Source organism: Glycine max, chromosome 12, assembly GCF_000004515.6.
Source record: "Glycine max cultivar Williams 82 chromosome 12, Glycine_max_v4.0, whole genome shotgun sequence".
NCBI lineage: Eukaryota > Viridiplantae > Streptophyta > Magnoliopsida > Fabales > Fabaceae > Glycine > Glycine max.
In genome coordinates this window covers 14,704,080-14,719,992 of record NC_038248.2, presented here as the reverse complement: position 1 = coordinate 14,719,992, position 15,913 = coordinate 14,704,080, and the positions used below count along the sequence as shown (strand labels likewise).

At 32.8% G+C, this 15,913-nt stretch overlaps 1 protein-coding gene and 1 pseudogene across 1 annotated transcript; one reads left to right on the top strand and one right to left on the bottom strand.

The window, feature by feature from the left end:
* Window positions 1-7,942: 7,942 nt before the first annotated feature.
* Window positions 7,943-9,169, bottom strand: LOC100815212 (ervatamin-B). The gene is made up of 2 exons (XM_014764821.1): window positions 8,743-9,169; window positions 7,943-8,529 (listed from the first exon to the last, which is right to left on the bottom strand). The coding sequence occupies exons 1-2, from the start codon at window positions 9,167-9,169 to the stop codon at window positions 7,943-7,945; spliced, it is 1,014 nt and encodes a 337-aa protein (XP_014620307.1).
* A 1,430-nt stretch (window positions 9,170-10,599) lies between these two features.
* On the top strand, window positions 10,600-11,727 carry LOC100814691 (ervatamin-B-like; annotated as a pseudogene).
* Window positions 11,728-15,913: the final 4,186 nt, after the last annotated feature.

The following is a 15,913-nucleotide window of genomic DNA, read 5'->3' as shown; positions in this document are numbered from 1 at the left end:
TGTATTAAAGTTATGCTATCTAATCCAATCTATGACCTTAAATTTGAATCAAGCTGTCTAATGAAGTATCTAACAAACCACACCGAAACTAAAATAGGCTTAGGATCACAAAACAAGTCATTTAAGGCATGAAGAGTTTTCAAACTTCAATTTGGAAATAACTCGAGTCCAATGCATGAAGCCAGACTCAAGTCTGGCTGTGAAAATTCGGGTTGCATGAATGGAATTAGTAAAGACTCAAGTCCCACAAGCTGGGATGCTTAAGTCACATGTTAGACAAAATATTATTTATTAAAATAAATTAAAACATGTAATATTTTAGAACATAATTCTTTAAAAATATAATATTGGACCAGGTTTGGATGGCATAAAGTATAACATGAATCCCTTCTCAAAATACACTCGGCCTATTTTATTACATTGAGAGCCATAAAAAGTTCTTCTGAATCAGGTCAAGTCAGTAGAATGAGAAAAGTCATGAACACATTAGCCAATATTTTTATTACCAATGTAAAAGGGATATAAAAACAAGTGACTTAGCTTGCATTTTTCAAAGCAACAACTTACCTATCTATAATTTTATTTCATGAAAGAATTTGAAAAAGTGTTTTAAAAATTCTGTGCAGCTAAAACTTACTTTTAACTTTAAGAGTTAACCATATATATTGTTATTTCTGAAAAAAAAATGTAATATTTCTGAGTGAAACTGAACTTAGGTCCGTACACAAGTTCATGGTTGAGTCTCATCGATAGGAAGAAAAAAAGAAGTTAAAATATATTTTTTTATACTTATAAATATGAAAATATTCAAAATCCGTTCTTATTATATTTTTAGTAGTTTTTATTTTCACAAAATTAAAATATATTACTTGTTTGTTTGGCCCTAGGTTCATATAAATTCCAAGCAATGATTTTTAATTTAAATTTCAGAAAATGATTTTCGGGAGGTGAAAAGCCACCACAAAATAAAAGAAACTGTCACAAATTTATAAACCCTTCTTTCCTAATCTTCTTTGGTTTCTTCTAACACAAGTGCTCTGCCTTAGTCTGGTTTGATTATGTCTTGGTATCCAACTTGCTTTTGCCAACATAATTGCTTTTTATTTTCACAAAATATAAATATATACTTGTTTCTTTGCCCTAGGTTCATATAAACCCGAACGCATGATTTTTAATTTAAATTTCAAAAAATAATTTTGGGACATGAAAACCACAACAAAATTAAAAGAAACTGTCACAAATTTATAAACCCATCTTCCCTAATCTTCGTGAGCTTCTTCTAACACCAGTGCTCTGCCTTAGTCGGGTTTGATTATGTCTTGGTATCCAACTTGCTTTTGCTAGCATAATTGGTCAGGTCCTCCCTCTTCATGGCTTATTTATATTATTGTGGCCTCATGGAGTAGCTTCACTAAGAAGGAGGCGTACATCTTATAATGGTTCCCAAACAATATGAAAACTCAATAATCAGTAACCCACATAAAATATTCAAACGAAATAATACAAATAATGAAATTAAAGATTTTTAGATTAATAAAAGAAAGCTATCAAAACTTGAACCACTCATTATTGATTCTTGCTACATCAGAAACATTAATTTAACTCTATTTTAAAGATTTAATAATTTCTTGTAGGGATGCTGGGTACATGCTTTGAGAGGTTCTGATATCCAAAAGGGCACCCGTGTTGTTTCCAGATTCATTGATAAGAGAAGCACAAATAGAAAAACCATGTCTAAGACGACCTTCTTCAATTAAGCCATCAAAAAATATCTGTGGTCACTCATATGTCAATTGGTTCTTTTTGTGCAGTTCCGATCTCGATTTCTCATCACCGCCCGCATTCGACAACTTCCACACCGTAAATGCTGCAGCATTGACATCGCACAAATTGTTGCATTTTCTCTTAATTTTTTTTCTCTAATTTGAAAACTTCCTTGTATTAAAAAATTGTGGTTGAGTTTTTTAGGACAAATCCTTCCTCTTCGTCCTTGCTCAGGTTGAATCTATCACAGTGGCATGGTTGGGTGTTGTTCGCGGTGGAGCCGGTGTGAGGTTAGAGAGAGATGGTGGTGGGGATTTTGTGATGGTGTTCGATTTCACCAGCGACCGGAAGCTGAGTACCGACTAGGCAAGGAAGGTGTTGTCTCCGGCGATGGGGGTTAATGGGGTTTGAAGAAGATGAAAGAAGTTATGAAAGAGGAGTTAAAAAATTTACGATGATTTTTTTTTTAATATTTTTTGGCAGTTTTTAATTCACATAAATCATCCACTCCTGTGATGAAAGAAGTTATATTTCAATTTTGCGAGATAGAAAGAACAACTCAAAATTATGCTAGGATTAAACAGGAACATTTTCTTATTTTTAAGGATGAAAAATATATTTTAGCAAACAAAACATGATATAAAGAGAAAACTTTATTAATAGTCGTCCCTAGGAATATTGGCAAAAATATACTACTCTTAAGCAAAGTCAATGAATATTTTATACTACTAGCATAACATCATGTAGTTTATTACCGTCAACATTCTGTTGATCGATGATTTTAAATGACGTTGTTTAGTTATTTTTTTACTTGAGATCGGTTAGGCAAACCTTGTAGACATGTCTACATAGGCAGCAATTACTGATTCTACGTAAAAGAATATAGATAAAATTGAAGGAAAAGAGAAAGCAATGCAAAGCTCATATACTAGGTAAATGTAATAATGTATGTAATTTAGTGTATGAAAAATGAAAAATATTACATGCAGCGATGGCAATGCAAAATAAAGTAAATTCGAAAAACAAATTATCATTACAAGGCTTAATTTCTAAGCAGTTGGGTACGGGGCATCCATGGAATTGCCACATAGGCCTTCTTGGGCATCTGTGCCTCCTTGCATTCTTATGTATCCTTCTTCACCCCATTGTGTGCCCCATGAATTCTTCACTATCCAATACTGAGTGCCATCATCAGTGCTACCATAACCAACTACAGTAACGCCATGGTCTAGTTGAGTCCCACATTGTCCTGTGAAAACCTCACTTGAGTAGAAGTTGTTTGAATTGATGCATTAGAAGTTGTTTTTTTTTTTCAACTTCCAAGAGAATTTTTTTATTATAGTTGGTGACAATCTTTATTATAAATAGAGAAGAGAATTAGTGGAGAAGATACACATGAAGAAAGAGTGTGTGAGAAGAGAGAATGTGATACAAAGTCATTTTGTTGAGAGAAAAATGTCTTTGTGTGAGAGTATTATCATTTTCGGTAACCATTGGATGGAGTACTTGAGTTTATAGAGTGATATACTATTTGGGATGGGTTACAACCTTGTTATCATTTTTATGATAGGAAAATAATTTTGCGATGGTTTTGTAGACATAGGCAAGAGGTGTCGAACCACGTTAAATTCTTGTGTTTGTTATTATATTTTCTACGATGTAATCTTTATTGTGTTTTCACGATTCCTTGTGGGTGTGAGTAATTTTGTTTGTAGAAACATTGATTACCCAACAAGTACTGCTGAAAACTGACATATTAAGAGATAGGCCCATGCCCCTTAACTTGAATTTGGGAATCAAAAATGAAATTGACTTGTACAGCTAATTAATTGTAAAGAAAGGTGATATTGTCATACAACTATTGTTATATTCTATTCTTATTTATTAGTTATGTTCACATTATAGGCACAAATACATCAAGCAAAATGTCACATTGATATATATAACTATTGTTATATTATATGTTTCTATCTTAGGATCATATCTCAATTAGTGTCTTAGGTTCTTTTACCAAGTTTACTTGTTCGACGGTGTCTAGGGTGTGAAAGTGAAACTACTTTTGCACCCAACGCAACTTGGAAAAAAAAAGAAGGAATGGGACATACACCGTCAGATTTAACTATAAAAAAAAGGAATGGACAAGATTTGTTGATGTCTACCGGCTTGAAGGGTATTCGTATTTGTTTCGTAGGCGCAGGTTCGATCCAGCTACAATGCTTTGTTCTCTCTTTATTTTTTTAAGGTTGTTTTTGTCAACAAAAATGGAAGAGAAAAAATTAATTGAAAATAGAAGTAAGCAGGGGTCGAACTCACGGTACTCAAGATGGAAGCATGCATCATTTCACAAGAAACTGAATACTTTTAAAAATAGAAGCTATTAAAATAGAATTTGGATGCTTCGATAACATTTACGGGCTAATAGAGCGCATATGTGTGTCTTCATTTTTTTATATTAACATTTTTTATTTTCTATTATCGAAATAGCAGATTTTTTAGAATCGTAATTATTACTTTTAAAAAATAAATGGTGATAAATTAATTTTTTATTGTTGATTTTAACATTATAAAAAAAACCATTTTTAAAAAAAGGTTTATAAATATGTGGCCTTTCAACAGTTCTTTTCTGCTTTACGTTTTCTGAAATTTACTAATTTTTTAAAATAAATATAAAAAATAAAAATAATTATTCTTATATTTTTAAAATTTTATCATAATTTTTTTAAAAAATGAATACTTTTAAAAACCCTAAATCATAATTTAAAAAAAAACTGAATACTTTTAAATTATCACCATTCAATAACCAATATTTTAAATATGAAACCAGTACCTTTTTATTCCTTCTCTCATGTGACATTTGTTAACTACATACTTTATGTGTGTTAACATGAGCAACCATGAACTCTCTAGCTAAAGGATTTATCAAATTAAGATGATTCAAAGTTCGTTTTGATAATGACAAAGCCGGTGATTGGTGCACTCTCTGTTACAGAGTCGAAACCAAAGCCAAAAGGATTGAAGTTATTAGAAGACATTTGAAGAAATTAGTCTAGCTAGGATCACAGGTAAGTTTTTAAACTCCCTACTCATCTATTAAAGTTATAGTACTTGATCCAATCTACGACCTTAAATTTGAATCAAGGTGTCTAATGAAGTGTTTAAAAAACCACACCGAAACTAAAATAGGCTTAGGATCACAAAACAAGCCAGTTGGAGCATGAAGAGTTTTGAGACTTGAGTTTGCAAATAAGGGACTTGAGTCCAATGCATGAAGTCAGAATCAAGTCTGGCTGTGAAAACCCGGTATTAATGAATGGAATTAGTAAAGACTCAAGTCCCACAAGCTCGGATGCTTAAGGCACGTGTTAGACAAAATATGATTTATTAAGATAAATTAAAACATGTATTATTATAGAACATAATTGTTTAAAACTTATAATTTTTAAAAAATATAATATTGGACCAGGTTTGGATGGCATAAAGTATAACATGAATCCCTTCTGAAAATACACTTGACCTATTTTATTACATTGAAACCAATCAAAAGTCCTTTTGAATCAGGTCAAGTCAGTAGAATGAGAAAAGTCGTGAACACCTTAGCTAAGATTTTTATTATGAGTATAAAAGGGATATAAAAATAAGGGACATAGCTTGCATTTTTCAAAGCAACAACTTACTTATCTATAATTTTATTTGATGAAAGAATTTGGAAAAGTATATTAAAAATTCTGTGCAGCTAAAACTTATTTTTAACTTTAAGAATTAACCATATATATTGTTATTTCTGAATAAATGTAATATTTCTGAGTGAAACTGGGTCTGTACACAAGTTCATGGTTTTGAGTGTCATTGATGGGAAGAAATAAAGAAGTTAAAATATATTTTTAATTCTCATAAATATGAAAATATTCAGAATCTGTTCCTATAAAATTTTCAATTGTATTTTTATTTTCACAAAATTAAAATCTGTTACTTGTTTGCTCAGCCCTAGGTTCACATAAATCCAAACCGACAATTTTTAATTTAAATTTCAAAAAATAATTTCCAAAGATGAAAAGCCCCCACAAAATTAAAAGAAACTGTCACAAATTTATAAATCCATCTTCCCTGATCTTCTTCAGCTTCTTTTAACGCAAGTGCTCTGTCTTAGTCTAGTTTCATCATGTCTTGCTATCCAACTTGCTTTTGCCAACATAATTGGTCAGGTCCTCCCGCTTCATGGATTATTTATATAATTGTGGCCTCGTGGAGCAACTTCACTAAGATGGAGGTGTCCATCTTATAATGGTTCCCAGACAACATGAAAACTCAATAATCAGTGATCCACATAAAATATTGAAACGAAATAATACAAATAATGAAACTAAAGATTTTTAGATTAACAAGAAAAAAAGTGTTAGACAAGTGGTCTCAGATATCTTAAGAAGTGGGTTGAATTAAGATATCACAAACTATTTTCCTAATTAAAATTTTATCCTTCTTTAAAGACAATGTCGATATTCCCTTATTATGAATTATTATAATTCAATTTAGACTAATTTTCCTTAATGCAAAAGATAAATAACAATAAATAAAGGAGTTTAAGGGAAGAGAAAATGTAAACTCAGTTTTATACTCATTCGGCCACACCCTTGTGCCTACGTCTAGTTCCCAAGCAATCCGCTTGAGAGTTCTACTATCTTGTAAAAACCCTTTACAAATTCTGAATCACACAAGAACAATCTCCTTTGTGTTCATGTCACTTTACAACAAGAGACCCTCGGTCCCTTAATCACTTTTCTTAAGTAAGAAGAAAGAGAAGAAGAATTCTCTCTTGTAAGAGAAAGATAGTACAATGAAGCGCTCAAATAATTCCTTATTGAATTGCAAGTGTTTTGGCCAAGGAATTTTTAGAAGATAAGACAATTTAATCTTTTGAGAGGATAAAACTTTTTAGTCAGTAAAAACTCTGAAGAATTCTCGTATCCCAAGTCACTTATATATAAGCCTTTGATGACCATTCAAAAACATTTGAAAATATGTAACTATTGGGAGTTATATTCGAAAATTCTCATTGGTAATCGATTACAATAATGATATAATCGATTACACAGTTACTTTTGAAGAGTTATGACTCTTCTCATTTGAAATTTGAATATTTAAACACTGGTAATCGATTACCAACTTACTGTAATCGATTACACAACTTGAAATTTAATTTCAAATTTCTTATGGCTATTTTAAAACGTTCCAAACCTCTAGTAATCGATTACAAGCCATGTGTAATCGATTACAAGTCATGTGTAATCGATTACATCTTCTAGTAATCGATTATCAGATAGTAAAACTCTTTAAAAAATATTTGAAGTTACATCCTTTGGCCTAACCTTTTGCTGTTTCAACTTGAAATTTTCTTCCTAAGACTCTAGGAATTTTCTTGATCATTATTTCTTGAATTTCTTGAATATCTTGAATTCTTGTCTTGAATAAAACTTGAGAAACGTGTTCCTTTGGCATCATCAAAACATCAAAATATCTTTGAATTTACAAAAAAAAACCTATTAAAAGTTGAAGCACTCATTATTGATTCTTGCTACATCAGAAAAATTAATTTAACTCTATTTCAAAGATTTAATAATTTCTTGTAGGGATGCTAGGTACAAGCTTTGAGAGGTTCTGATATCCAAAGGGACACCCGTGTTGTTTCCAGATTCATTGATAAGAGAAGCACAAATATAAAAACCATGGCTAAGACAACCTTCTTCAATTAAGCCATCAAAAAATATTTGGTCACTTGTATGTCAATTGCTTCTACTTGTGCAGCTCCGATCCAGATTTCACGTCACTGCTGGCATTCCTGAACCTCCACACTGTAAATGCAGCAGCATTGACATCGCACAAATCGTTGGCTTTTCTCTTAATTTATTTTTCTCTGATTTGAAAAACATCCTTGTATTCGACAACCTCCACACCGTAAATGCAGCAGCATTGACCCATAGGTTTAAATCAACCAAGTCTAACTCCAGATCATAAAGTAACATATTTCAATTTTGCGAGAAAGAAAGAACAACTCATTTATACTAGGTAGATGTAATAATGTATGAAGTAATTGTATATAAAAAATTAAAAATATTACAAGCAGCGATGACAATGCAAAAGAAAGTAAACTTGAAACACAAATTATGATTACAAGGCTTAATTTCTAAGCAGTTGGGTACGAGGCATCCATGGCAATGCCACATAGGCCTTCTTGGGCATCTGTGCCTCGTTGCATTCTTATGTAACCTTCTTCACCCCATTGTGTGCCCCATGAATTCTTCACTATCCAATACTGAGTGCCATCATCAGTGCTACCATAACCAACTGCTGTAACGCCATGGTCTAGTTGAGTCCCACATTGTCCTGTGAAAACCCCACTTGAGTAGAACTGGAAAGCGGATCCTCCGGCATCAATGGTAACTGACACGGGTTGGTTTGCAACAGCTTTCTGCAGTGCATCCTCACTGTTAGCAGGCACTGTTTCATATCCCTTTATTTGAGCTGCAGGAGAAGCCTCTTTGTTTGCGTCACAAGTTCCATCAACTGCTGTGTAGGGGTAGTTTGCCTCACTGCTGATTCCACCATTTTTTATAATGAACTCAAACCCACCTTCCATGTAACCTCCATCACAACCATGATCCACGCTGTCGCAATCCACTAACTCTTGCTCTGAAAGGGACATTAACATACTTGTAGTTATTTGGTAGATACCTTCTGTTGCCGCAACCGTTGAAAATGCCCAGCAGCTACCTGTTAATTTACAGATTAACCAATATTAATTAATGCCATCATAACAGTGATATATAGAAAAGAAAATAGTATCACTTTAATTTATGGTTAATTTTCTGTGTTAACCGAGGGAGTCTAGCTCAGTTAATTGAGCAGAACATGTGAGTTGTTGTAAACTCCCTGTTGTCCTGCCTTCGATTCTTACTGATAAAAGAAATTCTGTTACTTAATTACCACATTGGCCTTGGTCCTTGACTGCTGTGACAGCTCCATTTTCCCTCCAATCCACTGCATTAGGAACACCAGTAACGTTTTCATACTTGAATGGTGTTTGTGAATGTGATGCCTTGTGTTTGTATCCATTATGGGAAGCCACAAATTCCTCATTTGTTTGGTCAGCAAGGTGATTGATGCCAAGCTTGTAAGGTTTGTTCCCGGCAGCATTGAAGGATTCAATGAATTCAACATTGTCCTTGAATATCAGTAAACGTTTTTGCTTCTCAGCAGCATCCTTATATACTTTTCCATATTTTTTCATCCACTGCTCATGTCTTTCGGACATGGATGCCTCATGGAGGTAGCGGGACATTACTTGGGAAGTGCAGATTGAGAGAAGGAGCACAAGAGCTAAAATGTGCTGCTTTTTGCCAATGGAAGCCATGTCTTTTCTTCACAATGTATAACTCTTTATTAATTGTTTGTATATTGAATTTTGTGTTTGGATATGTATGCTCTGAATGCAATGTTTTGAATGGTATTTATAGGAGTGAGCAATTTTTTAACCAGAATCAGAATGAAGTTGTTTTCTAATGCATGGCCCTTGTTGATTGTTATGTATATAAGTTGCTTTGTAGAATTTAGACCTCTACTCTGCTAGAAAACAAAATAGGGGCTAACCAAGGGTAATTGGGATTTTGTTCCTAAATATTAGATATTAAAAGGTCAAATATTGACGTTTGACCATCTATTTAGAAAAATTAATTATTAGTAAGATGAGTGAAATAAAACCAGAGAATAAGAAAAGGAATATAGAAGACGTTACAAAATTTGGCAATTAATTTAAGAAGTACTTTTCAGAGAGAGAGAGGTGTCCCTGCCTCTGCGTCTCTGCGTTGATGCTTCATGCTGTACTATTATACTACCCGTCGAAGCTGTCTTCTATTATTCTATTAGTAATGTGTTGCATTTGAGCAATCATGCAAACAATCTTTTTTAACTCTTTCATTTTTAATTAGATGCCACATATTGTATCATTAGACTATTAGTAATGTGCTGTATTTTGAGGCTACATTTTGTCGTTCATTAAAGAGTCTCATGTTTCGATTATATGCGGGAGGGAAATGTTAGAATATCTCATTCTCAAATAAGAAAAATTTGACAATATCTCATTAAGAAAGATTAGCAAGTAAAAAAAAACTGAGACTAAAAACAGTAATTCTAAAACTTTGTGATTAAAAACGTGATAATCCGATCCAAGTAATTATTAATATATGTTAAGGACTATAAAATAATATTTAAAAAGTAACTTATTTATGTGAACAGCTGCTATTTAGCGGAACCATGGTGGCTCAGGCCTCAGGTCATATCAAGTTCCTTGTAAAATTCGGCCTCAGAATAATACAATTTGTGGCATCCGAATAAGAAGTTAATCCATTGTTCAACACAAAACCGTAGCCAGTCTTTTTTTTTCATTTCTTTTTATTTTAATTATACGTAAGGCTTATTAGATTATTGCGGAGATTCTTTTGTAGTTTTATATATATATATATATATATATTTCCTTTTTGTTATTTAAGCTTATTCGACTAATTGGATTTTGGAACTTTACCTTGCCCGTCTTTTGACTTTTAAGAGATCCAATTTATATAACAAAGCAATTTACCATAACAGGGGACATCCGTCAGAATACAGTTTCATTCTGACTAAGATTAAAATAATTCCCCTTAAAAGGACAATAATCCTATATATACTAATCGAAACATTGCCTTAGGAGCATACCAATTTACACATCTAGCTCCAAACACTAAACTCAATAGAGTTTCTCTAGAAACAATTAATCAGTACGTAGTGTCATCAATTGCTAACAAAGAGATGATTTCCATTGGCAAAAACCTGAAAGTTTTAGCTCTACTTCTCCTTCTCTCAATTTGCACTTCCCAAGTAAAGTCCCGCAAACTCCATGATGCATCCATGTACGAAAGACATGAGCAGTGGATGGAAAAATATGGTAAAGTATACAAGGATTCTGCTGAGATGCAAAAACGTTTCCTGATATTCGAAAACAATGTTGAATTCATTGAATCCTTCAATGCTGCTGGCAACAAACCTTACAAGCTTAGCATCAATCACCTAGCTGACCAAACTAATGAGGAATTTATGGCTTCCCATAAAGGATACAAAGGTTCACATTGGCAAGGGTTGAGAATAACAACACAAACACCATTCAAGTATGAAAACGTTACTGATATTCCTTGGGCAGTGGATTGGAGGCAGAAAGGTGATGTTACTTCAATCAAGGACCAAGCCCAATGTGGTAAGTAACACAAAAAAAAAAAAAAAAACCCATGCTAGTGACACTACTATATGTTTTCTTTGTGAACACTGCTATGAAACTAAGCAAATAGATTTGTAGCTGTTGGGCATTTTCAGCAGTTGCTGCAACAGAAGGTATCTACCAAATAACTACAGGAAACCTAGTATCCCTCTCAGAGAAAGAGTTAGTGGATTGTGATAGTGTAGATCATGGATGTGATGGAGGTCTCATGGAACATGGGTTTGAATTCATTATAAAAAATGGTGGAATCAGCAGTGAGGCAAACTACCCCTACACAGCTGTTAATGGAACTTGTGACACTAACAAAGAGGCTTCTCCTGTAGCTCAAATAACGGGCTATGAAACAGTACCTGTTAATTGTGAGGAGGAACTACAGAAAGCAGTTGCAAACCAATTAGACCATGTCGGTTTCCATTGATGCTGGAGGATCTGCTTTCCAATTTTACTCAAGTGGGGTTTTCACAGGACAATGTGGGACTCAACTAGACCATGGTGTTACTGCTGTTGGTTATGGTAGTACTGATTATGGTACTCAGTATTGGATAGTGAAGAATTCATGGGGCACACAATGGGGTGAAGAAGGATACATAAGAATGCTACGAGGCATAGATGCCCAAGAAGGCCTGTGCGGCATTGCCATGGATGCCTCGTACCCAACTGCTTGAATAAAATGCTCTGCTATGTGATATTGTTTAACATTTCCTTAGTTTTCCTATTGTTGATGCATGTAAATATAAATATTCAATCACTAATTGATGTTTCACAAATGTACTTCCATGCAAGAAAAACTTTTCAAGATTGATGTTTTGCAAAATGATAATTTGAATATATATGATCAGAGACCTAATTAAAAAAATATAGTTTAGAAATCTATTTGAAAAATTGCAAATAATTTATGAACCTATTGAGAAATTTGACCTAATATTTTTGCAAGTCAAATTTATATTAGTAAAAGTTGTTCTTACTACCTTGTTCACATATTATTTAAATATCCACAGTCAGTTAATTTGATGACTTTTATCCAACAGGGCGGGTGATAGAGGGTTATTGTAATGATCCATTTTCCACCACGACCAGCATTGCTAGCTGCATTCGATATATTGGTTGAGTTTCTCTCTGGGTTATCTCTTCAATTTTGACCTTCAAAGCCCAACATTCCTCTGTGGTGAGACCATTATGCTGATGGTACCAGCATTGTTTTGTCTGATCTGCTCAACTGGCAGTCTCGATGGCGGTGTGATAACAACAGCTCATCTTTAAATGCCTCTTCCAACACCCCCTAGCACGATTTTCATTCAAAGGAGTATAATAGTCTTGATTGAGCCTGATCATTTATCTTTGTTGCTTGACTCTCCCTTCTTCTGTTCTCCCGATCTCGCCCATTTGAATATATTCATAGGAGAAGTTTTATTAATGTTGATCAGTCAGATTTTTTTATCAAAATTAATCTTAAGCAAAGACGATGAATACTTTCTACTACTAATAATAACATATAGTTGGCTATTGTCAACATTCTATTATCATTTAAAATGAAGTTGTTTAACCTCATTTTTTACTTAAGATCATTTAGACAAATCCTCTAGACACGTCTACAAAGGCTTGTAAAGCTCAGATCCTGCGTACATGTAATAATTTATTAAGTAAATTAGTGTTTTGAAAAATTAATAGTATTACATGCACAGATAAAAATGAAAAATACAGTAAATTTGAATCACAATTTATCAATACAAGGCTTAATTTCTGAGCAGTTGGGTGCGAGGCATCCATAGCAATGTCACATATATATGATTTCTTGGACATCTATATTTTAATTTGAAACACAATATATGTATCCTTGTTCACCCTGTGTCCCATGAATTCTTCACTATCTATTACAGAGTACCATCATCAGTGCTACCATGACCAATAACAGTAACACCATGGTCTAGTTGACTCCCTCATTGTCCAGTGCGAAAACCCCACTTGAGAAGAATTGGAAAGAAGATCCGCCGGCATCAATGGTAATCGACACCGGTTGGTTTGCAACAGTAACACCAATTGTCTGGTTGATTGATATATGTGTCTGTGGATGTGTATTTAAAGCTTCCAAATATATGTTAGAATATCTGATTCCCATAAGAATTATTTGATTATTATCCTATATAGATTGTTAATATTATTCTATCACTGCACTTGTAAATTTCAAACATTTTTAATTTATTATGTAAAGAATGAGGATCTTGAAAAGACATATTAACATATATCTTTAAAAATATATATATGATTAGCATCCCTATTCTTATGTTATTGGGGTCTCGATTGCCTTCCAAGAATGTCTGTCTTCTATCTACAAAATTTAAATCCGTGAACTTGTTCATGGAAACCAAGCTCAGTTTGCCTTAGATCAACAACTGTATTTCTTAAAATATTTTTTTCAAAAAAATTTATTAAGTTTGTACAGATCTCTTTCCCTATTTAATAGAATTTATTTGATATTAATCCTAATAAATAAAAATAAAATTTACTATCTTTTTAGTCCTTAAACTTTTTAAATGTTATGTTTTTAATCCTTGAACTTTTTTTATCCGTTTTCAGTCTTTGAATTTTTTTTTACTGGCATTTAGTCCCTAAAAGATTAAAAGCAAGGACTAAAAAAAGTTAAATAACTAAAACTAAGGATGGAAAAGGTTAAGGGACTAAAAATACAAATAAAAAGTTTACAACTAAAAAAATAAATTAAGAAAAGTTTAGAAACTAAAAAAAATAGTTTACACTTAAAAGTACACTAAAGAGTATCTTATTAAGTTAATTATTAATGGGAAAGTTGTTGCTTCTTCAGACATGTTTGAAAAACTAATAAAGAAAAGACATGATTGAAAAATTCAAGCTAAGTCACTTTTTTATATCTCGTTTGCAAGCATTCTAAAATGTCAACTCATCAAATAAGGTGTTCGTGACTCTTCTCGTTCTGCTGACTCCATCCAAATTGATGGGACTTTTGATGAGTTTAAGTGTAAGAATATATAGCAGATGTATTTTGAGGACAAGTTTAAGTTATTCTTGGGGTTGTCCCAATCAAGTCCAATATTGTTATCTTTTTAATCAATCATGAAATAAAGATAAAAAAAATTGACTAAATGACTAATAGTTTTTCTAACATGATATTATATTTATATATGTTGATTCTATTTATAACAAAATATATATTATAAAATATACCTTAATAATAGTCCTACATTCCAGTATTTAATTATATATAATGTTAATATTAATATTTTCGGCCACCAAGTCAGATTGACTTGATTTTGTTCCATGTGCTATCTTTAATTTGGTAGAGGTTGGGTTCAAAAAATTGATCCAATCCAAATCTGGTGGCAAATAGTAACAGCAAAACCCATCCTATGAACAAAACTACTAACACCTGGGGAGAAGACAAAGATATTTAAAATAGTATATTTATACTTTAGGCTGAAATATTTAGTCCTATAAATGAACGATCGAGTTTTGATTTTGGTCTTTGCACTTGTTTTTATTTTTTCATCCCTAATAAATATGAAATGAGTACCTTTTTTTCCTTCTCTCATGTGACATTTGCGAACTACATACTTTATGTGTGTAATTAAACAGGAGCAACTATGAACTCTCTAGCTAAAGGATTTAGCAAATTAAGATGATTCAAAGTTCGTTTTGATAATGACAAAGCCAGTGATTGGTGCATTCTCTGTTACAAAATTGAAACCAAAGCCAAAGGATCAAAGTTATGAGAATACATTTGAAGAAATTAGTCTAAGATCACTGGTAACTTTTTAAACTCCCTACTCATCTATTAAAGTTATGCTATCTGATCCAATCTACGACCTTAAATTTGAATCAAGGTGTCTAATGAAGTATCTAACAAACCACACCGAAACTAAAATAGGCTTAGGATCACAACAAGTCATTTAAGGCATGAAGAGTTTTGAGACTCCAGTTTGGAAATAACTCGAGTCCAATGCATGACGCCTATTACGAACAGAACATAAATGCAGGAAATTAAGAGCTGGCTTCGAGGCACCAGAACCTCCAGAGGAAGAAGAAGAGCATAGAGGAGAGTAATTTGTTAATTTCATTCATATATGGTGCTGCTTATTACATGCTATTGTATTTATACTGATTTCTACATAACAGATTTTGTCCTTTTGTGCTAGAGGAAATCAGAAATCGTTATTCTTGTCTCCCTTGCTTCCAAGATAGATCATTCAGCATCATTCCTCAGGATCACACATAGTCCTTAAGGTAAGCAGGCTTCGAGATCTTTCTTTTGGTATTGACTATTGCTTGCACCTCTTTTTCTACTTGATTTGCACCCTTCTTTGCTGTAGACAACCCTGTAGTTGCTATGTCTTGATTCGCATCTATTTCTTCTGAATACATCCCTTTGTTTGCTATGCTATCACGCTTCCCTATCAACGCAAGACTCAAGTCTGGCTGTGAAAAACCGGGTTGCATGAATTGAATTAGTAAAGACTCAAGTCCCACAAGCTGGGATGCTTAAGTCACATGTTAGAAAAAATATTATTTATTAAGATAAATTAAAACATGTATTATTTTAGAACACAATTATTTAAAAATATAATATTGGACCAGGTTTGGATGGCATAAAGTATAACCTGAATCCCTTCTCAAAATACACTTTGTGTGAGACTATTATCATTTCTGGTAACCATTGAATGGAGTACTTGATTTTGTAAAGTGATATATTATTTGGGGTGGATTACAACCTTGTAATCATTTTTATGATAGGAAAATAATTTTGTGACGATTCGTGGACATAAGAAAAAGGTGTCGAACCATGTTAAATTCTTGTATTTGTTATTATTTTTTCTACGGTGT

Excerpts from the sequence above, each read along its gene's own strand:
- LOC100815212 (XM_014764821.1), bottom strand. The coding sequence starts at position 9,169 with ATGGCTTCCATTGGCAAAAAGCAGCACATTTTAGCTCTTGTGCTCCTT. Across the intron at positions 8,530-8,742 it reads CAAGGACCAAGGCCAATGTG|GTAGCTGCTGGGCATTTTCA; the intron begins GTAATTAAGTAA and ends GTAAATTAACAG.